The sequence below is a fragment of the Anoplolepis gracilipes genome, chromosome 12 (assembly GCF_047496725.1).
Source record: "Anoplolepis gracilipes chromosome 12, ASM4749672v1, whole genome shotgun sequence".
Classification (NCBI taxonomy): domain Eukaryota; kingdom Metazoa; phylum Arthropoda; class Insecta; order Hymenoptera; family Formicidae; genus Anoplolepis; species Anoplolepis gracilipes.
In genome coordinates, this window is record NC_132981.1 from 4,798,814 (window position 1) to 4,825,436 (window position 26,623).

Consider the following 26,623-nt stretch of genomic DNA (forward strand, 5'->3'; position numbering starts at 1 on the left):
CATCTGTCACATTTACAAACCAATTAAAAATAGTTATATCATTCCTCGGTAGGTGTCTCTGACAGTAACGTTTGCAAAAGAGTGACATGACACTATTTCGATAAAAAGAAATTTGTTTCGCATCTCCTACCCTACGCATTTTATACATGAGAGGAGAATGACATTGTTATTTTTCTCAAAAATCAAATGGTGGGATGACACGGTCGTGTGTGTGCGCGCGCGCGCGCGTCTGCAAGTGTGGGGTAATATTGAGCAACTGTGAGTAACTTTCGTTTCGGAGTACGAGACGCGCCGCAGAAATTGACATACGACGTAGCGTCGAAACTCGTGCGATACGTACACTTACACCGCGGCGGGACGCGATTGGCCGAGACGGGCCGCAGTTGGCATGCGCGCGCCGACGTGCGTCAAAACAAAGCACGGTAGCGCTGGCTGCGCAGCAGCATTTTCTCGCGGTCTCTCGCGGCGGCAAGTGTGTCATCGTCATCGTTGTGTTATCACGGTCGCGGCGTCTGTTTTTCGCATCTCGCCTCCGTTTCCGCGTTCCGTTCCGGCGTCACCTTTCTCTCGTCGCGAGCGAGAGCGTCTCTCGATTACGCGAGTGCTCTACTAGAACGGGACGATGTCGTCGACGGTGAAGTACACGTCGGACGAACAGCTGAGCGGTGAGTAAAAGAGAAGTCCGTAAGGGAAATACAAACGCTCGGTGCGCCGATTGTTGGACGCGAACGACGCGGCCATTTCGCGCAGTGTCCCTGCCAGCCTCCCCCTCGTCCTCCCCCCCCCTTCGTTTTGCTTCCTCTATCGCGAGCGTAAACAAACGTACTTTACCATTCACGATCGCGGAATTTCGGGCGATGACGCATCATCATTTCTAATTGTTCTTCTGAATTGGCATAAAAAACCGGTCGGTGAATAAAATTTGCGACATTGACGAATTCGATTTATTGCGATAGGATGATTTATCTGCGTTAGTCTATCCGACAAAATCTGGCGTTTAGCGTAGAGTAACGTGTCTCTGAAAATTGGAGCGGTTCAATGACGTAGCGTCGCGTCGCGTCGCGTCGCGTCAGTTTTGGCGCCATTTCGAGTTTTCAATCCGACACGTAAGAATCTTTTGATTTTTTGATGATGTTGCGCGCCTGAATCAATATTGCTTTTTCGGCTGCGTCCTTTATCAGCGAAGTTGTACGAAAAGAAGGGAACTTCGCAAAGTACGAGCGAAATTCATGCCTATTATTTATCGAAATATATTTCTTTTTTTACATAAATATTTGTATGATCCTTTTTTGTCGAAATACAATACTACACTTTTCTTTTTTTATTTACCCTCTTTTCTTTTCTTCAATTATATTTTCCTTATTATAAAATGAGTCAAAATGTTAGACAAATATTCTATCACTAGTAAGCATATGCACGAATATGTTTTATTTTTAGAGACCACTTCCTTTGATAAGCAAGACAGGATTACTAAGTAAGATAAGATTACAATATTCATGATTTTATGATTAACATAATTATCTGTCCATCTTTTCATGCGGAAATACATAACTGCGAGAATATCCAAGTTATAGAATTTATTTATATTCCATGTAAATAATTTATTTTTGTGTGTTTGCCGCGCATCTATGCGCTTCTTGCATACGTCACACGGTAATAATAATAATAAGATAAGATTTGCTGAATGTGTATATAATATGTACAATATCGTAGACACATTGGCGATTACAAGCTGAGTCAGTTGGATTACAACCGCGGTAGTTATCAATAATCAAAGGTTACCTTTCCTTTTAACATTTATATATCACAAAGTTTGATTTTCATATACATGCACATTTTTAATTTAATTAAAAAAAACTCGATTAAATAAATTATGTGAAATTGATTCTAAGTATAAATATGTGGTAAAACTTATACCTTTCAGATTTAAACGAATAACTTTTCAAGATATACAATTTTTTTTACTAATTTTTCCGAGCATATGATTTTAATCTATAATTTTCTTAATAAGTTTTACCGATTAGCTTTTTATGAAGGAATAGATCAGACGTTTTGTAATCAACAGGTATTAATCGTTCATAAAAATATGCGAAATTTCAAAAACTTTATCTTTTTTATAAAATAAGATTAATTTTGTATTCTTTACACGATTCCTTTATATATTTTTTTGTGAAATATCACATTATATATGAAGAATAAGATAATTTGATTGGAAAAATGCTGTATATTAAAATATTCATATTTTTTTGCAATTGATCTAACAGAGATTATTAGCTTCATGACTTGCCTTGCGGATATCATCTTATGTGAAGGCTGCTTGAATTAAGCACACAGATATGATTTCTATTATTGCAAGCATTATCTCTGTTTATTTTGTGAAGTATCGTCTGGTCGGTAGACGGAAAAAATACCTAAGTACCTGCCATTCATCTCGGTCACAATGCGGTTTATTATCTGTTTTCTTTCTCTCGCTGTATCTCTCTTTCCTTCTCTCGCTGTATATTATTTACCGTATCTTTCAAAGACGTTAACGCTAAGTAGGGCTGTCCTGGTAATAATAAAAAACTGTAAAGTGAAATAATGTTCGTCAGAGTAATGTAAGACTCGACCCAATAAATTTACCCGCAGCTTTCGCGAATTAGGAAATTTCTGGATTTATATATTAGATTACATATTATTTCCTGATAGATAAAAAATTCTATAATAAAATATTCCATTACTTGAAATTTTCTTTCTCTCTCTCTGCTTCATCAGTGTTTGAAATAATATTAAATCATTCGTAAATCACATTCTCACGTGTAACTTTTTATTTTACGTTTCTACGTGCGTATATTTAATTCCAATGTATTCACACGGATATAATCTAATCCATATCGCGTGATTTATTCGCGTATATTTATAGGAAACCAATCATAAATCATTCACAGATTGTACGATGGCTCTACGTGACAAAATATTTAATTCCAAAGTAATCGAGTAGATTTCACGAACAGATAGTTTAGAGATTTATTTTAAAAAAAGGATCTTTTATTTTTTTTTTTTTTTTTTTTTTTTTTTTTAAATAAAAAGAAAATGGAAAGAAATAAAAATATTACCAGTATGTAAAATGTTACAAAAATTACTATTATCCAATTTTTTCCGAAATTATTGATAAAGTTTTCCAAACCTCAAAATTGTTTGAAAAATCTTTTTCTTTGATTTCTTCGACTGTTAGGTCATCTACGCGAATAGAACTGGGTCGGTGTCCTGTAAACTCATGCCCCGAGTGTTATATTTAAAACGGGTGAACGTTAATAAGAGTATAACGCTCGATCAAAATCAGAACCGTATCTGTTAATATTATTGTTATGTCTTTCTGATTTCTTTTATTCGTAAAAGCGTACGACCAAATGATATTTTAATATTGTGGTTAGTGAACTTCGATTGTTCAAAATATCGGTAATCTAGATCTAGAATCATTCAATTATCATTCTTTATAAAATGATAATATTGATATTCATTATCTATATTAGAATTGTCAGAACGATATGTCGATAATCTTGATCATTGTAGCTTTTGGCAATAAAGGAAATATAGAATTGTAATATCTAATTTCTATTAATGCGGAGAAATGTAAACATCTCCGTCTGTTATTTTTTAAATATGTTTTAGTGCGAATCGATGAGATATATCATTCTGATAAACGAGAAAATGTGCGCACAAATATGTATTATCGAGAAATTGACGCCACGCGAGACGTAAACAAACTTAGATATACGCCGCAATTCGAAATATTATGTATCCGGAGGTCGTTTCCAAAGAGCATGAGTCATTTCTACAAACTCGTTCTTTTAAACGATCGAGAACATGCGATCGTATAATTTTAGCGTATATCTACGTGATCCTCCTCAGGAACTTGACTCATTAAAGCGACGTTGACCTGAAATCAGTCCAGAGAGTTCAGGGGTCTACGTGACTCCGCTCACGTAGACATTCTCTTTCTCTTTTCTCTCTCTCTCTCTCTCTCTCTGTTATATCCTTTCGAGCCATCTATCACATTTTTGATGTGCACGTTTAAAACATCACAATATTGCGTCAATAAATCAATACATCTCAAAAATATTTGTAAATGATTCTGATAGAAAACGAAGATAAATTAAAGTATCAATTTCAAAAATATTGAAAATATTAAAATTTTACTGATTCACTTATATATAGTATTGTATATAATATGTAAATTTACATTTTGTAAAATATTGTATTCTGTATAAATATTAGACCTCGGCACGCGTTCGCTCATTTACATCTCCATTGGGCTGTCAACGAAAGGATGTTTAATTTAAACTAGAGATGAGTGTACGTGCGCGATTATCGGCTGTGTGCACGCCCACGAGCATGATATTAATCGAAATGACAGACAGTTGAAAGGGAGGGAAGTCCGTACGCATCTATTTTTAGCTAGTAAGGTCCATCGCCGGTCCTTAATCCGATTGATTAATGCTACTCGATGGTGATTCTACGAACGCGACACGTGACAATTTCATGCTTCGAATTATTTTTGCGAGTATTTTCATGCGATAAATGCAACACATATTTAGAAAAAGAAATTCGGCGAATTTGTATAATTTTTCTTTTATTAATATATATCGAGCACATAAAAAAAAATATTTTGAGAATTCAAAATGTAGATATTCTGTTCAAATTTATTTTTTTCGCGAAATATTAACCCTCTGTTTTTTATTATATATATATGATAAAATTTAAAATAAATTTTTTCTTGGATGTTATCTTGCATAAGAAGAGATTTTTTTTTTACTACGTTTATAATATTCAAGGTATCATGAATTTTTGAACCACATCGTTTAGCTTTAACATATAGCAATATTTTCTTGTGGTTTGTCGATGTAACAGAAATCGGTTACGAAATATGTTCACGTGAGAAGCAATAAAAAACTTCTTGAGGATCGGCACATCTTGTGGTAATCATCACACTCGTGAACTGTCAACACGTGCACTGTTGACATGTGCACCTTGACAGGCACGTGCTTGTTAAATATTTATTAACGATTCAATACAACGCAAAGTACAAAAATAATAATTTGTTCTTGATCAGATTAATAAATATTAATATCTAATTTATAAATGTCTTAATATTCACATTTTTATCAAATTAAGAACATTTATAAAAAACATTTTGTAAGTATAATTTTTTAAATACGGAAAGAGAGAGAAAGAGAGAGAGAGAGAGAAATTCTTTTTATATACTTATTTTTTTCAAATACTTTCAACTTTATTAATCTATTCTCGATGAATTAATTGACGATAATAAATGTGTTATTTATTGAAATACATAAAATGATATCTGTTTTGCGATTCTAAATAATTGTTAAAAATAAACTATTCGATACGGAAAATATCGCGTCTTTTTAAAGTAAAGAGTATAAGTGAAAAACAATATATCAGTCTCTTACCGATTAGTACAAGGTCGAGGTTTAATTAAAGTTAAGTAACAGTTATCAATTTACGAAGAATAACAACCAAGTAGTTGGAAACTTGAGTATGCTTTATTCAAGAAGAATAGATACTATCTTTAGAGATAAATTGGTATTTTCAATGTAAGCGAAGTCATATCTCATGATATACGAAGCTGACTTGAAATGATGCAAATGTATGCACAACAAATAAGTTGTTAACATATAATAATAATTAGTAATTTAAATATTCTATGTACGAGGAATACGTAATATTTTCTACGTGTAGAAAGCAACGAAATGAACACTTTTTCATTTTTTATTCACCATCTTAACTTTCGCATTACATTTGCACTTAATCGTCGAGCAACATTGCGGTTTATCAAACGAGTAGAAGTTCCGATTTGTCAGCGCGATCAAATGACGTAATTTATTCACATTGATTCGAACGAGATCGCTGCTGATCAAGTAATAGCAATCCGTAAATTGAATAGGTTCTCTGGCCCTTTGATCTCCATCGGTGTCCATCAATGTTTACAACTGACGCACAAAAGAGACCGATGGCGGTGCGGTTTGCGGTCCGTAATCAGGATGCAGGATATTGAGCGCGGCTGTTAATTTGTTCGCAATTTGCGAACGTGTGCGAGCGAGGAGTTATGCAAGTGCAGTTGTATGGCAAACGACGCGTGTGTGCTTCCATCGGAGGCGTGTGTAAACACTATTTCGTCACGCGCTCCGCGTCGACAAGACTCGTGAATCCGGTGGGTTTAGGCATAATGACGACTATCAACTTGAACGATATAGCAATAAAGAATGCTTACGAGTTGCGGAATTAAACGACGCAATTTTTATAGGCTGCGATTTTGCATGAAGCGCGAAGCTTCAACGCCGACGCGATCGTGAGAAACAAGATATTCTTGTTCACGTGTATCGATTGTTTCCTGCGTATGCACGTGTAAACGTAGCGCGTTATATAATGTGTCTGGATAAATAAACATTTGATATCGGTAACATAAAACATTATTAATAATATTAGCTTTCTTATTTAATATAGAAATGATTAATAGAAGTTTAATATAAAAAAAATATTTTCCGTTGTTTATTACCTTACTTTTTTTTTATCAACCATTTTCTCAAAATGCTACATTTTTTATGGCATCGATTACGAACGAAATTATTATTGTTACAAGCAAGTAGAAATAATATTATTATATACAGAAAATACTATTATTTTCTATATTAAAATTCACGTAAAAATATAATAAATTTTTTAATTTTCTTCTAAATAATGATACCTGACAATAAATACAAAAAAAGTAAGATAATAATCTACATGAATTTACACTCTATTTTTAATAAAACAGAGTGCTAAAGTCATATTGATTATTATCTTCCTTTTTTATAGATTATTATCTTACATACTTCTTTATATTTAGAAAATTATTTAGAAAAAAAATTTTTAAATTAGGTACGTTGCAGAAGTTGGAATTCGTGTCATATATTTTTTTGAAGCATGACATATGTTTTGTTCAATAACTGAAAAAGCTTGATTAATAAAAAATTTATATCAAGCTCGTTGCATACAGTGCTACGTTTAATAACACGAATAATTTTTTCCCATTTTCTGAGGACCTCGACATCACATTTACGGCGTTATCACGCCCATCTTTGTGTCGAGCTGACAATGCAAATCGACATAACGCATCTATATTTGTGAAAGCATACACAGCGACTTCTATTTATTACCAACAGTCATTGTTCACGAGCTTTTGCATACTCGAGCAGCGGAAATTCCTTGTCGCGAGAAAAAAGTTTCTTTGTTGCCTAAAAATATTGAAGAGACATACGCAATCGGTACAATTAAAAAATGATACATATTATTGTTTCATGCAAGACGGAAAGAATGTCTTTGTTGTTTGCGTACTTGGGAGAAACTTGATTTACGGTTTTAATACGTTAATACGTTGACGTAAGTTAAATTATAGAGCGTACATATGTATATGATCGCATCGTAACTATTAATTTTTACAATTCGTATTCTTGCAAAAGCCTTAATCGTGTACGTGCTTGGATAGTCTATCGCACGGTCGGAAATAAGAATCGCGTGACGGATCTATCGTGTAATCGCGAATTTCGAGAAACTCGTGCGTGACAGATTTATTGTTCAGCTTTCCATATCGACGATTATTTCGCTGAGAAAAAGTGTTTTCGCGTATAGAGAGAAAATAGATTGATGTACATACAATAATGAAATTATCTCGCGTGTTTTTAAACGAAATCACTTAAGAAATTATCCTTCAAGAAAATGATTTTTCCGTTAGTCTCCAAGATACATTAGAATGACTTTAGTCATCTTTGTCCTCCGAGATATCGATATGTCAGATGAGACAAAAGCGAATGTGTCTCGGTTTACGAATAGGTGAACGAACTCGAAGTAAACCTTACCACCCGTATAATTTGCGTGACTAGAGAAGAGCGACGGCGACGGCAATAATCGCTTAACACCAATACGTCCGTCGTAGCCGTGTCACGTGCGTTACACATGACGCGTAATGGCATACGCACGTATAAACGCGACGATGAAACGTCGCGATTGATAAATGGCATTTAATCGACATTCCTGTTTTCTCTTCCCTTTCGTATCGTCAGTTCTCAGATAATGTGTAATTTTGTTTTAACGTTAATATGTAATTTACAATAATTTCAAAGCACATAGATCGTTCATGGCGTGTATAATTAACGATTATTAATGTAAATATATTGAAGTCGAGTCGCGTCTTAAAATTTATTGTGTCGACAATATATTATAACAAGTACGAAATTGTGCAACGCGAACTCTGACCGGTGATAAGTATAATGCATATCTCTGACAGCTGAATTATGATTAAAGTGGATTAAACGAAGCTGGAACTTAGCTTGCTTACAAAAAATCTAGTTGACTAGTCATATTTCTATGAAAAACTTGTTAACTTGCTAAAATAAGATAAAATAATATAGCGTATGCTATTTTTGTACATTTCAGTATAGTTTCGTAATTATGTAAATCAAAGTCCATTGAAGCGTAGAATATAAATTCATATCTATTATGTACTTAGTTAGTAAATTACTAGGTAGATGAACCCGAAATTTCATTAGCGATGAATTTATTCTTATATGTATAATTACATTATAGAGTTCAATCACGGATATTTTATCACATTACTTTACACGTGTCAATTTTAACGAAACGTACGTTATTAATGATGTCAAAAGTCAATTTATTCGCATAAAAATGATAATGTAAAATTCGTAGATTCTTATAATGATGTTGATTTATATTCATAAAGATGATTTTCCACAATTGCTATTAGGGAATGAAATTTAATTTTATATATTTTGATCTTATTTATTTATCTCATTATTTAATTTTAAATTCAAATAAAATATTGTTTTGATATTCTGATAAATATTTAAAAAAATTACTTTCTCACGAGTTATGAAAAGTGAATATATTTTTTTTTTCAGTCGTACTCGGGATAGTAATTTCTAGAATGTATAACTTCTGGATTGTAACGTTTATAGTTTAAAAAAGGAAAAAAATTGGTGCTGAAAATGTGTAGATACTTGTGACTTCTATCGTATATAAAAATAGTTGGAATTCTTCTTATTAGTTATAATTAAAACGGAATAAACATGAATAATTCGCAAAAGAAAGTTTCTGAATATTAAGGCTTCTTACTTGCTCAAGTTTGTCATTGATTGACGGTCCAATTATCGTACTCTATATATAGCAGTGATCGATTATATTACTATTGCTACTTAGTATATCAATGAGTATCTTGATTTGTCGTCAGAGCTAGTGACCATGACTTTATTATATGAGTAGTCAATTAATAAATTGAGGGATATAATTTTCATGTTATTTTCTCTACGAAATATTTGCATATAAAAATGTCTAATTTCGTAATTGCTGACCCCATTGTTATTCAGTGGTGATATTATTATTTGATGATACAACGATTTGATTTTATTTATAATATATTCCGATAAGAGAGAGTATTTTACTAATTAATAAACTTATAATTAGAAATTTTAGCTTTCTTTAGTATAAGGTAAGAAGATCTATTTAGCTGATTTCTCTCTATATTTCGTTAATTGCTAATTGTAAGATCAGAATCATCATCGTCATTGATATACTATACCATTTATGTTATTATGCATGCTGACAATGAGCATTTTTTTTTAATATGTAAAAAACGAAATTGTTCTAGTAGAACAATGGTATGAAAATTATTTATTGTCAACGTGTCAGAATTTTATTTTATTATACTGCTTACGTAAAAGGAATGAGACGCTGAAAAACTTTATTGTATGCACAATGACATTGATAAAGTCATATTTAATCGTTTTTATTTGTTAATGTTCTATATGACGAAAATCGTGAATCACGCATATATGTATAATAAAGAAACACTTAAGAAATAAAAAAAATATTGAAGTAATGATTATATATTAAAAGATATAATACTAATGTATATTTTAGAAAAATGCTTTTTATTCTAAATGTATATTGATTTTTTTATATTACTTTTTACAATATTTTTTTTTTAATTTTTATAATACTTCAATATCTTTACGTTAAAGGTAAACATTGAAATATTATTTTTGTATCTCTGACAATTTTATTTGTGCAAAAATTGATATTACATATAAAAATCAATATTAATTACGTATGATGAATCAATACGGAGATAAGTCGCTCGACAATATATTATTTATGAAATTTCCCTTCAACTTGACCTCATAGGGTTACTCTAATCAATATGGTGGTCGGTGATGCTATTTTTAAAGATGTTACAATGTGTCATCGCGTACATCGTTCAACGACACTCTATACATTACGTTCTCTATACATTATATATCAAACATTTTTTACCATTATATTAAAAACTTTCCAAAAGCATTTTGAACTATTAGAAATATTAGAAATAAATTTTAATAAAAAGTTAAATATCTTAGTATTAAAATTTACTTAAAATGAAAAAATTATGACCCGTTATGCCGCATTAAATTTTTATTAACAATATAAAAATTGCAAATTTACAAAGTACTATTATATGTATATAGTATTTTAAATATATATAGTGTTATATAGTATTAAATATACATATATAGTATTAAAAATGATAAGATTCTACTTCTTCTTAACATTGATTAATAATAAGAAATTTTATTCCTGAAAATCTCGATAATATAATATTAATAATTTAATAATAATAATAATAATAGATGAAACGAATAAAATTAATTGCTGTTATTTATTTTCTATCTTAGTTCACATACGAAAAAATTTGAGCGCGTTTGTTTGCGAAATAAATTATTACTACCGACATTGTGTGAGAAATTACTGCCAACGTGAGAATCTACTAGAATTACCTGCAAACCTGAGGAATATATAGTCAGATAGACAAACATATAAAACACAAAATAACACATTTTTTCTTGTTAACTGTGCAGAATCATGGGTGGAGCTGGTGCCGGACCCGTCGTTAGCTGCCCGGACTACGCCTACACCTTTTAGTATCACCGGCGAACGTGAATACCTGCGACTTCTTCGAGAAGCACAGAGAGATTCCACACATTCATCTGCGAGGCATTCCTTGGCGTCCTCGCGTCGGGACACTCCAAGGGACAGGTAAGAAAAACTCAACTAGATCCATGTGCCTTTCCACAAAATTCTAAAAATTTTTCAATGTGAAATGTAGGTGACAGTCTAGTTTCTGTAGTTCGAGGCTACAAGCATGAGCCTTTTGAAAATCTTAAGACCCAAGCACGCTTTGCGGACAACACAGATAGATTCTTATATTCGGAGTTGCTTGAAGACTCGACTAACAAAGTCGGTCGTTCAACCAGATACTTATATCTACTCGTCTCTGACTCATCCTATGCACGAATGCAAGAAAAAGTCTGCTATATTTCCTTTGAAAAGGGTTCCATGGTAAGAAAGTAAAAAACGTTGTCGTGCAAAAGTCAGAGTCAAAGCGATTTCGTGTCACATACATTGAAACTTTACCAAGTCGAATAGATAAGAGTGGAAAAAGACGGATAACCCACTGGTTATATCACAACCGCGATTGCGTTTTAACGAATCGCGAATTATTTTAAAAGATTTTAAAGCGGAAATTGTTTTTTTGAACTTTATCGTTGCTGATACAAATAAATATAAATAATGTACTTGATTGGAGATGATTGCGACAATTACTGCATAACAGACATAAAATATATGAATTATAAAATTACTATAAATATCTTCATTAGTTGCATTGTACACATATTTATATATATATATGTACATATTATTAATTACAATATTTTTTTTCACTTACAAACCTCTTAAATTTACTTAGGAAAAATGATTTTAAATAAATTTCAGGTCTTTTTTTTTCTTTTAATATTTAAAATTGTAACCTGTATTTTTCTGTCAAAAAAAATCATCTCTCTTTTAGAATAAATTTCTCAGTTCGATTATAGAATTTAATCGATACATATTGATTTTATTTTCTTAATCTGCCTGTGCATTTTCGAATCGGCATCAAATCGATCCACAGTCGCATCGCAAATAAACATAGACGTCGCGTCGTCCGTAAAGAGCGAGAACTTATAGTTACAAATATAAACATTTATATTTTTACCTTGATTGCATCTCGATATTTAGACGGCTCTCAGAATTAACACGTGGCTCTTAACATAGTTAGAGTAGCATCATTGACAGACTCGTACAAATATCTTGGCAAAAAAGCAAGAGCGACATGTCTTTGTGTGCGACTTCGAGACAAAGTCGAAGAGACAAAGAACATATATCCTCGATAAGTCTATATACTCTGGCCTACCGAAAATAGTTTAGGCGTAATTTCTATTCTCTGACGCACAGAGAAAGAAAAAGAAAATTCGCGAGAAACTAAATTAAAATTAAATCTAAAAATATATGTATAGCGGTGTCTACAAGTGCGCGTTACAGTAAAGCGACACATCGATTTGCATCTATATGACCGTATTTTCCACGTAACGTTATCTCGAGCGTTAAAATCTTGCTACGATCCTGTTATTGACAATATCTGCGCAGCGTAGTGAATATTCATTTCAATCTCGAAACAACGACGCTGTGAACGACATGTGTCGCGGAATATTACATGTTTAATCCGCTTTATTGCTTCGCGTGTATACACTCCGCATTTTATCACTCGCTACCAGTTTCCTTCTTGAACGACAAAAGATTTTTGGGAAAGAAATTAGCGAGCTGATTAACACCTATTTAACAAATGTTTTATCGTACAAATATTAAATATTAAATGTTTAAAGACAGAAAAACAAACTTTGAAATTCATTATTGAAGAGATTTTTTCACGATAAAACGTAACTGGTTTTTTAGCAATTATTTTTGCTCATAGAAACTAGATTGTTACCTTTTAATTTTACATACAAGAACAAAAAGAAGAAGAACTCTCCTCTTGAAAAGTTTTTTTGACCTTATCATCTCAAAATAAATGCAGAAAAAAAATGAGTTTTTAAATTGTAGATAAATATTTTTTATGTACCATTTTTTTTAAACATATCAAGATACGATTTTTCTTTACTTAATATTATCTAGCACGTGCACTATCTCTTAGAAACTAAAGTTTTCCAGGGACACTGTTCAATCAATTATTAAATATTACGCACAATCATGCATTAGGTTACATAAAATCTAATCGAAATTAAATAGAAAAGATATTAATCGTCATGGAATTTGAACGAAAGAATCGTGAGATACTTAAATATGTTTGTTCGCTTTATCGAAAAGAAAAAACTATAAGGGCAAGATAAAGAGCCGGATAACGTGCGAAATATACGCGTGTGTACAACGCACTTGACATAAGTGCACTATTACGTTTGTCAGGTTTGTAGCCGATAAAGCTTTTGCCACGATACGTCTCGGCGATAACGGATCTGATCGCGCCAAGTTTTCCTTGGTCGCGATATCGGTAACAAACGTCAAGGATAATTGCGGGCAACCGCAAGTGTTGTGGGGTCGATCGATTTCGCGACGCATCGATAATCATGCGTAGGGGGGTCGCGAACTTTCAAGGCGACATTTATCGTCGTGCTGATTTTTTAATGCGTCTTATCACTGCCAGCACTATACACATAACGCGTGCGATAAGCGACGTCGACACTTCAGCGAACTAATGCAAGTCAATATAGAAAGAACGGAGGAAAAATAAATATATTCTACGGTCTAGAACTAACATCAAAGCAAAATTAAAAAATATATAATGCAATTAAATGATAAAATATATAATATACTCGAGTTACGTAAAACTTTAGAAATTGGTTCAATAATATTACATATTGTAATTAATATTAAATGCTTTGTTTTTAACGTTACATTTACTCAATACAACAAAATTTACATGTTTCTAAATTTTTCTTTATTTTTTTTAATAGTTAAAAGCTGTAAAAAATATTTTACTATTGGAATTATGATTATTCAGTATTTCGAGTATCTAAAAAGATACGTCAATGACTGTCATAATCACTATATCAAATTTATTTAGAAATATATTGACATTTTTGCAGAAATCAGATATTGTGGATCAGATAAAAGATATCATAGAAATAGATATAAATTAAATTTTAGATGGAATAAACTTTAATAATATCAAAATAAGCGTTAAAAATAATGATTAAAGCATAATAAATAATTTCGAGAGAGAAAATGATCGTTTGCGCGATCTATATCATATTATAACATATTGTTTTTTTTTGCATTTGTAGCCCGAAGAGTCCGCCAAACAGCCCAAATACGGAACTTTCGACTGAAGATGAACTCAAAGGCGTGTATATAAATTACAGCTGCAACAAGGTCAGTTCTATAATCGATTCTTTACTACGTACTTTACTCTCTATGCGATTCGACGTAGTTATAGGAAAGCACGTGCGTATTTATCTACGTGTATGCATAACTGCGTACATATATTTATCCTCATTATGTCGCGTGTTATTGTCATAAGCGTCCTAGAAATATATCAAAATCGAACTTTTTTGTCAGAAAACTTGTGCCACTCGTACTGCTTTGCGTTTTTAATTTTATATTACTTTTTTATCTTTTGACAAGATCAAACATTTCATACAACGGCAGTCTCGTAAAATGAGAGCAAAGTTTCAACTGTTGTAAAGTTAACAAAGAGATATTTAACTTGAAAATTACAGTCGGTCTTGAAGCAATAGCTTTGTGCCACTTGTCACGCATTTCCCATGAAGTTTTCTCTACAGGATGAGTGTCATTTAAATATCTAATCTATATGTACATACATACATTTCCTTCTATAACGCATGTTGTCATAAAGTATGTATGAATGTTTATTTCTTATATATCAAGTACTAATTACTTTTAAATTATTTTATATTATTTTTGAGAATAATAAATTGAGTAACAATTTTGCAAAAGTAGGCAGAAAGAAAAAATTTGAAATCTTCTTATAATAATGAAAATAATTTTTATCACTTTCTTAATCTTTACTACTAGATAGCTTAAGAATACAGCAGACAATGCGAAGATAATATTGATTGACTTAAAGAAGAACTGGATGAATCAATTACGTCAAAAGTTAATAAATCTAACACATTGCGAGATTTATGAATTTAATATTGTGCAGGGCACTTTTAGCATTTTAAAATATAATAATAACTAATAATTAATTTGTAAATTAAAGTAAAGATTTGCCTCGTAGAATTATTTTCATGAATTTTTGTGGGACAGACATTATAAAAAAGTTACTACGATATAAGATAATATTTATGATTTTTGAGATTAAACTATCAAGGTAAATTTTTACTTTAATTTATAAATTAATTATTAATTTTAAAAGGCTAAAAATAATTGGCGCAATCAATTTATGAATTTCGAGAAATATATTATATTTATTAATTTTTGATGTAGCTGCTCCATCCTTTTTCTCTCCGACTTGCATAGTATATGTACTTTATATACCACTATATTCGGCTGTAGAGTGATGCGCAACTGGTTTTATCGAACGGTCCGTTTTTTCTGTGCAAGGTCTCCGGATCACTGATTTTATTAGTGCCGTGCCCTTTCTAGCAGTCGCGAATTACTATGTGTGCCGAATAGCACAAAGATTTGCATATGCCGCTAGAATTTCTATCTGTCTTTTCCTCTCTTCCTTTTGCCATGTCCCAGTTATGCAAGAACGAACAAAATCCGTTACGGTACATATACTTTCGTCGGCTTTTATTTGGCTGACTTTCAATATTGCGCAATGTGGGATTGTGATTGTGAATTACGAAGAATTATATTGTCTACTTATATAGAACGGATAATTAAATTAAAAATTTGAAGAATTTTAATATATTTCAATATATTTAAAAAAAAAATATTTTATAATATAATATATATCTTTCAAAATTTTTTTTATTGAATTATATATATTTTGTTTTTGCTTTAATCTGATATATATTAAATTTCTTTTTATAGAATTTTATGTCTATTATAATATACACACACGCATTATACATTCTTAGCGAGCTAAAATAAAATTTACTTGAATTAAATTTAAGTAAAATTTAGATAAAATTTATTTGTATTCACGTATAATAATAATAACAATGAAATTTAATCGATTTTTATACATGCACGAAGTGTTTACGTGGATAGAATAAACGTTGCGTATCGAACAAATGTGGTATCTTCTATTATGTGTACAACCGCTGTGGAATCACATCTGTGAGAACCGCGAGTTGAAATAATTTGCATACAAATGCGACGTTATTAATAACTATTCATTCAAGTTGATGAGAATTTCGACGACGCAGCATTTTTACTGCGCATTCGTATGATGGATATATATAATTATCGAAATCTCACGTGTACATCCGACTTTTCAAGAGAAATATATCAGAAAATCTCAAAATAACGTCCGTGAAATTTTTTCCTCGTGATTGTGACGTCTTTCGTACAGCAAAATGTACGGATAAATAAATTAGGTACCAGCTCTTGAGAATTCTCGACCCGGTGACTGTTTGACCTGCGTCTGAAAGTCGAGAAGATTAAATTTGGATTAATTCTCCGACATTCATAAAAAAGAAATTTAGAGTTCTCAGCGGAGTTTTTAGCAGAATAATAATTTTACAATTCGCAAAATGAATTATAATTTTATCAGACAAGTTGAAGGACGTGTCTGATAATCTTGATAATTTTATGTGAAATCACATGACGCTTATTTTGAAATATGTAAAAAGAAACATTTTCTCTTTGCATAAACGTATAATTTTTTAATTACATTTTATTGCTAAATATATTTTCTCTGTCTTCTCAAATATCAATTCTTTTAATTGTACTTCTCTCGAGTATAAAAAAAATAAAGTCATTTGAAAGAGATACATTATTGAATGATCTTTATGTTTTTAATGATTATGTTTAACTCGCTATTACTTGTATAAAAAGATTTTTTCCACTTTTTATTAATCTATATAAAGTGGAAGGCCTATGTAAAAAAAAAAAAAAAAAAAAAAAAAAAAAAAAACGGGACGCGAAATATTTAATTTTGAAACGGCATGTGATGGCTTTTGCAGTAGAAATGTCTTCGAATTGTCTTTTTGTTAGAAACACGATCGATAATCAGCGCAAAGCCTGCTGTTTACACATTGTATTGCTGCGAGAAAAACAAATAGACATCGTTATCGCGATAGAGATTAGCAGTTTTATGAAACAATACGTAACATCTTTCGCGAGTGATTCGCACAAAGTCGTAGGAATTCGAAATATCGTCGATAAAGCTGAATGCGAGTAAATGCTCTTTATTATTGTTATTATTATTATTATTATGATTTCTATTATCCTCTGCAGAATGGACGAAAATAAAGCATCTTTGTCGTTAGACAAAGACTGACTGTATCGCGGGGTATGAGTAACGATGATAACAAGTAGAAGCTTCACACGTCGTATAAAGTTTTTCCATGAGTCATTCGCAGTATTCTTACACACGTGTGTCGTCGCTTGTGTATCGACACAAAAAGACGCTCACGCATACTAAAACGTGAATTCTCGTACAATAATCTACTGCGTTTTTAACATTTTTGTTGCGGTATTTTCTCACTCACATTTGTATTAATTTTTGTGTAATTAATGTGGCTGATCTGTTTTTCCAAACCTATCCTTTCGTGTGTGAGAAAATAATTTGGATATTTATCAAATATTTTGTAAATTATATAAATATGCATATTTTTGATATTTACATTTTTGTTGTCACGAAAAGAAACTGCAGAGATATATCGTGTGTTTACAACTACATAAGTTGTGTGTTTACAACTACACTAAGAACGGCGTATTTAGGAACGATTTTAGAAACGATATATTTATATAGCGAGAACTATCTTAAAATGTATCTATAAACAAGTAAATTATCTAGAAACAAGTTAACAAACTAGAATCTAAATCTAATCTAGAAAACATACTTTCGTTTGCATGTACTTCTTATCTTATAAAATCTGCGCTCTCGCATCAAATTGTGTAACGTGGAATACTTTTTAACGAACGCCGCTTCCCACTTTCTTTTTCCTTTCATTACTGCATTAATTACTTCACAATACCATAAAAATCGCTGAAGAAAGGATGTACTTTTACTGCTTCACCGTTTTCCAACTTTCATTATATGTCGGTAACCTGTAATTTATTTTCTTCTGGTTAAAAGGATGTAAAAAATTCTAATTAAATCGATAATAAAAATAACTCAGAAAAATATATAATTACATTCAGAAAATTGTATGTAGAACGCAAAAAATTCATTATTATATTAATTAAAAGAATCGTATCATTATTGAAAGTCAAATGTTTTCCTGTGAACTCGTCAATATGAAAATTAGAAGTTTGTTAATGACACAGATGCGACGGCGATCATGCGATGTCTTAAACCGATCGATATGTAATCCCGTTATTTTGCTCTTCTTTTCTGGTATCGCTCGCAAACCGGTTGTTACATGCGGAGTAAATGTATCTGCATGATCATGTTAATGCGTCGCGCAAACTAGTCGAGGAATTCCGCATATTTGATTAGCTTTTATACATTTTATATTTCAATTACCATACACAACACAAATTCAATAATAATAATGTTTTCCTATATTTTATTATAATTTGTTATATTTCCTGGATTATTCAAAATATGCACGATTATATAACTAAAAATACGAGTAAAAAGATAAAAAAGAGTTATATGATAATAATTAACTTAAATTGCGATTCAGATCTTATTTATCGAGATTATTTTTAGACATGTAAAGTAAACGAACGAATGGATTCCATTTTCACCTTCACAATCTCTTTCTGCATGATATAATCCGTACCATAATTTTTATAATTCTCGCTTTAAATTATCATATTTTAAAATTATTAAAAATTAAATTGTTTAAATTATTAAATTTAATTAAATGAAAATAATAATATTAACTTTTTAAAAATATAACAATTTTTTGCAAAATTAAAATTTTATCCCATAATTTTTATAAATATAATTTCCTCTTTGAATTAATTATTATAGTTTAAAATTATTAAAATTTAAATTATTTAAATGTTATTAAATTTAATTAAATAAGAATAATATTATATTTTTATATATACAATAATATAATATTTTTTAAAAATGTAATAATTTTCCCTAAAATTAAATATATGGAAGAAATATAAATGTATGTATATTTGCTATTTTACTTGTTAATTTGAATCACTTTAGCGTACAATTTTTTCTTATGATATACATAAAATGATACTTGCGGGAATTAAAAAGAATTCTCATTCTTTACGAAACAATTCTCACTGAACTGAGAGAAAGCAATTATCTAATTATCTAATCGGTGTCTTCGTGACATTCGTCGTTATAATGTGTAATAAATTTGAGACCAACGTCAGCAATATAACGACTCTCGCATAGAGGGGCGTTTAATCGAGATACGATGTCGCGACGTGTATTATTGAGTGATGTGACATTGAAGATTGACTTAATCGCGTCGTCGTCACGATTAACGTCAGTTTTAGAGCGTCACGGTTGGAAGCCGATGGACGAGCATTGTGTACACAATTTCGCGACAAAGAACCGCGTATGGTAACGCGATAGCTTTTTCTTATGTTTCAACGGTGTAATATATCGGATGTCGCTTTCGAAACACCGTGTTTCCTCGGCCACAGTTGCAAGTATACCCAGTTTATTTATATTTTTCATTGCGACTGCGCGTGGTGTGCATCTGGTGCTTAATGTGCTACATTCGGAATAGCATCGTGGAACACGTTCCCACTCGATGCAGCTGGTTGTTGCCAGTGAATGCACGAGAGAATTTGCAGTAGCGGAACAAGGACATTGCGTGTTTTAATGTGATGGTTAATTAGAGAGGAAATGATGTCTGCTTTGCGTTACATCGTGTGATTGAATCAAAACTTCGAAGAGAAATTATCGTTTTTTTTTTTTCGGAATTTATTTATTATACTTTGTATTTTGAATATATAACGTATTAATTGTAATTGATATAATAATAAATTTTAGGGTTTGCGTTCTATATACAATTTTCTTTTATGATTATATATTTTTCTGGATTATTTTTATTATCGATATATTCATGATAAAAATTTAAAAATAATGTATGACATATCGATTGCGATATATGTATTAAATATGAAGCAGCCACAAAATTTAACTATGTTAATAATCAAGAAATGACATTGACCATTGAATTATTTTTCAAAAAATTTAAAATTATCAAAATTATTTAAATATGTTATATATGTAATTATTAAAATATACACATTATTTAGATTATATATGTGTAATTATTTAATTATTATAATTATGTGAAAATTAATATAATTATGAATTATGTGAAACGGTCAAATAATCACAGATTTCTGTTGAGAAAAGTAATCTAATTCATCCGGGAAAAGTGTGATTGGCTTCAAAAAACATATATATGGTTTCATCTATGAATCGCGATTGTGAAGTAACGCGATTCCGCGGTTATTGCACTCTGTCGCGGCTCTTATATTAATACTCTTTTTTTTTTTCTCTCTCTCTAGAGATTAAATTTTGTTTAAAAACATTTATTTCGGATTTAAATTTTTAATAAAAAATATATAAAACTATAATTAATTACGGAAAAATGACTCGATCAACAAGCACACTATTCGCCAAACAATAATTTTCGATTTGTGTCGGGAAAATCTATAATCGAGGGAAAGTCACCGAGCAGTTTCGCGCGCGGAAACAACTCGCATATATGGTATGTATTGTTAATGAACCGTCGCGTCGCAAACGTTTCACGGCTATTGCGCCCTTCCAAGTTGCCGGCGAGAAAAAAAGCCAAGAGACCGCGAAGAGGAGAGGCATTCTCGAGAACGTCGTAGTTATCGACTGGCCAATCGCCGGTCGTGCCGAGCTCACGCCATGCACGACGTCGGCGCCGTCGTGCGGATCCATTCTCCTTTCGGATGCTGAGCCAACATATTCGATCCATTGACGCGACGACGGAATTGAGTTTTCTCGACGCGTCTGTAAAAAAAAAATCGATAGCGTAATTAAAGTGCTAGAGGCACTGCCTTTTTTTCGTAGGGGATGCTCGTGAATCAGATCGAGCGAGCGTTTAAAATTAAATTTCCCCGATTATATTCTCGCGCCAATAAAGAGGAACATCCACAGGGGTGGATAAGTTCGGCACACATTTGTTTCTGGCTTCTATATCAATTGTAATCACAAAAATGTGCGTATATGTAGAATATTTTTATAATTTCGTTAATTTATCCATTGTGTGTTTAACAAGCCTGGACGATTATTTATTTAGAGTATTATTATTAGATTAAGCAGGACGCGAATAAGTAGAGAGATTTAGGATGAGAATAAACGGAACGGACCTTAATCCGGGATTAACCCTCTTACAATACTTTAATCCAAAACATCTGGTTTCTTCGCATCTCTAGAAAATTGGAAGAATAATTGTACGACGTAATAATATGATAATATATCAGTAAATCTGAAAAGATATTATTATTAATTTAAATATGAAAAAAAGATTAATAGAAAAGAATAGAAAAATATTTTCAAATATATTGTATTCAAACTGATTGTCAAAATGTATCATATGTCACGTATTCGTTAGACTCGGATTCAAGCGTGATCATATTGCACTTTGATACTTTTTATCATCGTTGGCTTTAACGACACGTGCGATTCAAAAGATCCAAGAAAGGTGGTAAAAAGGAAAACGCAGTCGTAAAAGTTATTTATAACGGCGATAAATGCGCGGTTGCTTTTCAGGATTGGCGGCAACACGACGTCCATAATCGAGAAATACATATTCGAGCATGGATTAAAGAAACCAACGAAGTGTAAAAAAAAAAATTACACGCGAATATGCATATCGATTATTTTTTACACAGTTGCGTGTACAGTTATGCGGTCATTTTATCGTATTGTTGCACGAAAGGTACAACCGACGTTTTTCTACGCGCTAACTAAAAATTGCGATAAAGCTTTGAATTAATTGCACGAGCAAATTATTGTTATTAGTTACTTTAATTACGATTTTTATTTTTTTTTTTTTTTATAATTATCTTAGTTTGATCACTTTTATAATTATGAATATTACTTTATCTCGTATATTGTAGTTCTCCTCGCAAGACAATAGAATTAGATTAGCATCTCTGATGACGTAATATGTAAATGTGCGTTTTAACACGCGTTTACGCGTGCAATCTTTGTGTTGATTGATAGCCCTGTGTGAATCATTTGGAAGGATTAAGCTTTATCTTAAAATGCCAGAGTGCTTCCTACAACCATAAACATTATTGCCATTCAGATATTTCGACTGGAAAAATAAAATATAAGTGTAAAAAATATTTAAACAGGAAAAAAGATATTAACTCATTATCAGGAATATTTTGAAACGATATAATACTTTGAATATACAAAAAACGTAAAAATATTCTGTCTATATTTTTTATATTAATAAAACAAAGGAACTTTCTCTCTGACAAATTTATATTTAAATTAATATTTATTGATGTTTTTAATGGATATCGATTATTATTACGATAATTGATAAATTTTTATTGATGATGATTGGAAAGCGTTTCTGAAATATGAATCATAATTGTGATTGACAAGCAACACAAAAAATACATTGCTACTATCTAAATATAGAAACTGGTTATGCGGCCGCCGTTGTTAAGAAGATTGGGCTTATCTGTTGGAAAGTGGTCGGGGACATTGTCTTCTATATAATGAGAGTATATCACGACCAGTTTCTACGATTACTCGTCGTTCAGCCCCAACAGAAGTAAGATGATAGCAGTACAAAGCCTAACTTTATGCGCGCCAAATGCCGATTTAATTCGCGAAAATATCAGTATCAAACTTTTATTTCTCGACATTTAATTTCCATTATCGAACACGCGCGGCATTTTCTCTTTCTTAAATATTAAGAGAAGAATGAATATAATTGACCGATATCGCAAAACCAAGACAAGACAAAGTATTAATTTTACTCGATGTTTGCATATACATACAAGCACATGTACTATTTTTAACACATCCTACATATCTACGAATCGTAGTTTATAAAATTATCCATACATGCTTGTACTTCATACTGCGCATTAAATCGATGACCCAGTTTAAAAGAGGACTGATTTTTTAATTTTCTATTCCAGGGGGAGGGGGAATTTGCTAGAGAGAAATTTAAATTTTCCTGAAAGATTAAACATTTTCGGATGTTACTCGCACGTCGGAGAGTTCTTTGATTCTCTTTACAGCATCAATTTACACTTTCCTGATTTACGTCGTGCAAACATTGCTGCTTACCGTACGATGCGCAAAGTCGCGGAGTATCTGCGCATATAGGATCTGGAATATACATGCTACGACACACACTTTCGGTGTGCACGGTTGGCGGAACGCCAAAGGTCATCCTTGAACATTCACTTTTCCACGCGACGCGATCGCCATTCATAGAGCTATACCTCGCGCGATCGATGTCTCGTCGCTCTTCTCTTCTACCGCTCATCATTGATTTCCTCTTCCTCTGATATCGCGAAACGATTAATCTGTACAACGTAAATGACTAATTTATCTTCCTTGTGTTTTTCGCTGAGCGAAATGATAATAGCGAAACGAAGTGAAATATTCTCCGTTTATCTCTACGAAGATTAACGAGACGTATCCGTTTGTTCGCAGGAGGGCGAACTTCTAGAAAAGAACACGGATTGGATCTATGAGTGGAGCTCTCGACCAGACCAGATGCCGCCAAAGTACGAGATTTGACAGTTAATTTAGAAATTTTGATATGAAAATACTTTTTTATATTATTCATTATTTCTGCGATTATAATTACTATTGATTTCTAGCAAATTTATCAGTTTGTTGTTACATTGAATCTAATAAATTGAAAGAAATATTAGAAGGATTTTAAAAGATAGTTTAAAGGATACTTTAAAGGATTTATTCGTAAATTGCATTGTATATTTGTGAATGAAATTTTGCCACGTGTTCGCAGTCTCAATGCCTTGCCGTTTTACAGAGACTGGAAATTCAAACATCCCTTGGGCAGTAAGAGGAAAACATACAGCATCCGTACAGCAAAAGTTGGCAAGAACGGATTGTTTTCCAAGGAGGTCATTTACACCCTGTTCTTTACGAATCTTTTGTCTCTGCTTATTGGAACTGGTCTAGGGTAAAGTTACTTGTAACATTTCTTGAAACGTAATGCTAATTGCCAATCACTCTTGTTGTCTGAAACGTTAATTAAGCTTCCTGACTTCTGTTATAGCGTTTTGCTCACTAGGCGGGGCTTGATAATGTCCCGCGTCGCCATTGAGTGAAGAACATGATTCCGGGGTGTGTTAGCATCAGGATTTGGTCACGATTGAGTTTGGCGCAGAATGGAAGGCTAGAGATGCAGAAAGACTGAATAAGCCGGTGGGCGATCGAGCCTAAAAAAAAAAACAGTTACACGCAGCACATAATTCGATTGTCCCGATTTATAATATTAGCACTTTGTATTATATATTAGCACTTTTACTTCCCCAATCCCTTTTAACTGTATGATGTACTTTTCAAAAAATTGCGTATATAAAGTATAAGTAATACGCATTATGCTTAGGAAAAGGAAAGGCTAAGAAAAATAAGCAACAAAAGATGGAGAAAAGAAACTATCGTATATAGTTACAGTTGTTGAAAGAAACAGGAAAATGAACGAAACGAATGTCCATTTTATACCGTTTCTAATGCGTTTCTATCCGCGATAGTTCGTAGGCATAGCTTTGAATAGTATTTATCTGAAACTAATTATTGTTAGAACGGAAAGAAAGAAGGGAGAGACTGATGAAAGAAAGAGTAAAAGGGGGAACGAAAGAGAGAATGTGTGAGTATGCGTGTGCACGCGCAGGCGCGCGTGCGTGTATTTGTGTGCGGAGGAAATGCGTCGATGAGGGAAGATCACGATTTAGCAGTATGGAAAAGATCAAGATATATCGATGAGAGAACGCTGGACGACTCGTCTGATTTATGTAAGTTACGGAATTCGTTACATCGCTAACGAGTCAGTTTTGAGAGTTGAGTTGAGTTATATGGGAATGAAAAGGAAATATACATTATGTGTCTAAGTAAATTCAAACCCGATCGAAAACATAATGAGCGATATAAATATGTCGACCGATTATTCCTGTTTTCAATTTCACGCTTTAATGGCAATAGTTCCTACGAAGAGGAAGTATCGATGCCGACGTTTATACCATCTCGATTACAGATAGCCGAAAGGAGGGACCACGAACGAGAACTTTGAATGGCGAGAGTTTCAGAATGGTTTTTTTTGTACATTTTAATCTGCAGTTTTGTAATTTTCTTGTAATAAATTCACACAGAAATTCACATATATATACGTACACGAAATGTATTTCGTCGTCTAGTACGATCAGCCCGGCCGTGATGTGACAATCAAATGTGTTTCAAATGGTTTTGGTACGTGAGACATTAAAGAGATGAATGGAATTTAATAATACGGAATCTTTTGCAGATTTTTTTGTAAGAATTGATTCTAATAATTGTGAAAATAAATTTAGGTTCGTTTTTCTCTTCGTATTTTTTAGAAATGGATGAGATTAACTAATATGCATTGATCTTTTGATTTATTCGAAATTGAGGAATTTTGTCCGATGAAAATATTACATAATTTTTGCTTATTAATTAAATAATATCATAGAAAAAGTTAAAATTAAATAATTTTTAACAAGTGTGTTTTGAAAAAGCTAGAATTTATATGGAAATGTTTTGTGAATGTGTGATGATATGCTACGTTTTTCAGTAAAAGAATTTGCGACGATATAATGCTTTGGAGATTTTGTACTTTAATAGATGAGGGAAAGGACAGAACGAGATAGTAATCACTAGCTTATCGAAAATATGCACAAATGATTTTTGTGAAATAATCTTTTTGAGTTTTAATTAGAATTGAGTATTGAATGAGATCGATTGAAAAAAATATGTCACTCATTAGTGATTTATATATATATATATATATATATATATATATATATATATATATATATATATATGTATATATATAAATCACATTTGGATATTTAGATAAAACTAAATACATGTTAGATAATGTGCATAAATTTTTATTTGCAAAATTAGTAATACAATCAATGCTTACGTGAATTGATTTTCTTTCCATATTCTTAGGTAAGTTGCGCGTTCTTTAATTTACAATAATGATATTCAACGTACTTTTTATAAGCAATTATTTTGTAATATTGTATGTATGTTGTGTCATACGCATAATAATAATCGTATTCCGTATGTAGTAGTTGGCGTTGGTGACTTTTTAGCGTTGTGCCGGATACTCGAGTCTCTTACCATCGATATTTTTTCGAAACTGTTTCTCTGCTAAAATTTTAATTTTAATTTTATGGATGATTTATACATAAGAGCGCTACAAGAATAAAGGATTTTGTAAATTCATACTTATAATGAAGTATTTCAATTTTCATAAATTATTTGCACGTAGATTACATTTCTAAAACTATCCTAATTTCTGTTCTGTTTCCTGTTTTGTATGTAACATCTCGTTGACTGTCAAAAATCGAATTTAAAATTGACAGA

At 31.8% G+C, this 26,623-nt stretch overlaps 1 protein-coding gene across 1 annotated transcript; it reads left to right on the forward strand.

The window, feature by feature from the left end:
* The first annotated feature begins 427 nt into the window (after positions 1–427).
* Bnip3 (BCL2 interacting protein 3) lies at positions 428–26,491 on the forward strand. Its single transcript, XM_072903749.1, has 6 exons — positions 428–665; positions 10,947–11,124; positions 14,244–14,331; positions 23,696–23,769; positions 24,039–24,191; positions 24,288–26,491. Exons 1-6 carry the CDS (start codon positions 623–625, stop codon positions 24,337–24,339), a joined length of 588 nt encoding a protein of 195 aa, XP_072759850.1. The 5' UTR covers positions 428–622; the 3' UTR covers positions 24,340–26,491.
* Positions 26,492–26,623: the final 132 nt, after the last annotated feature.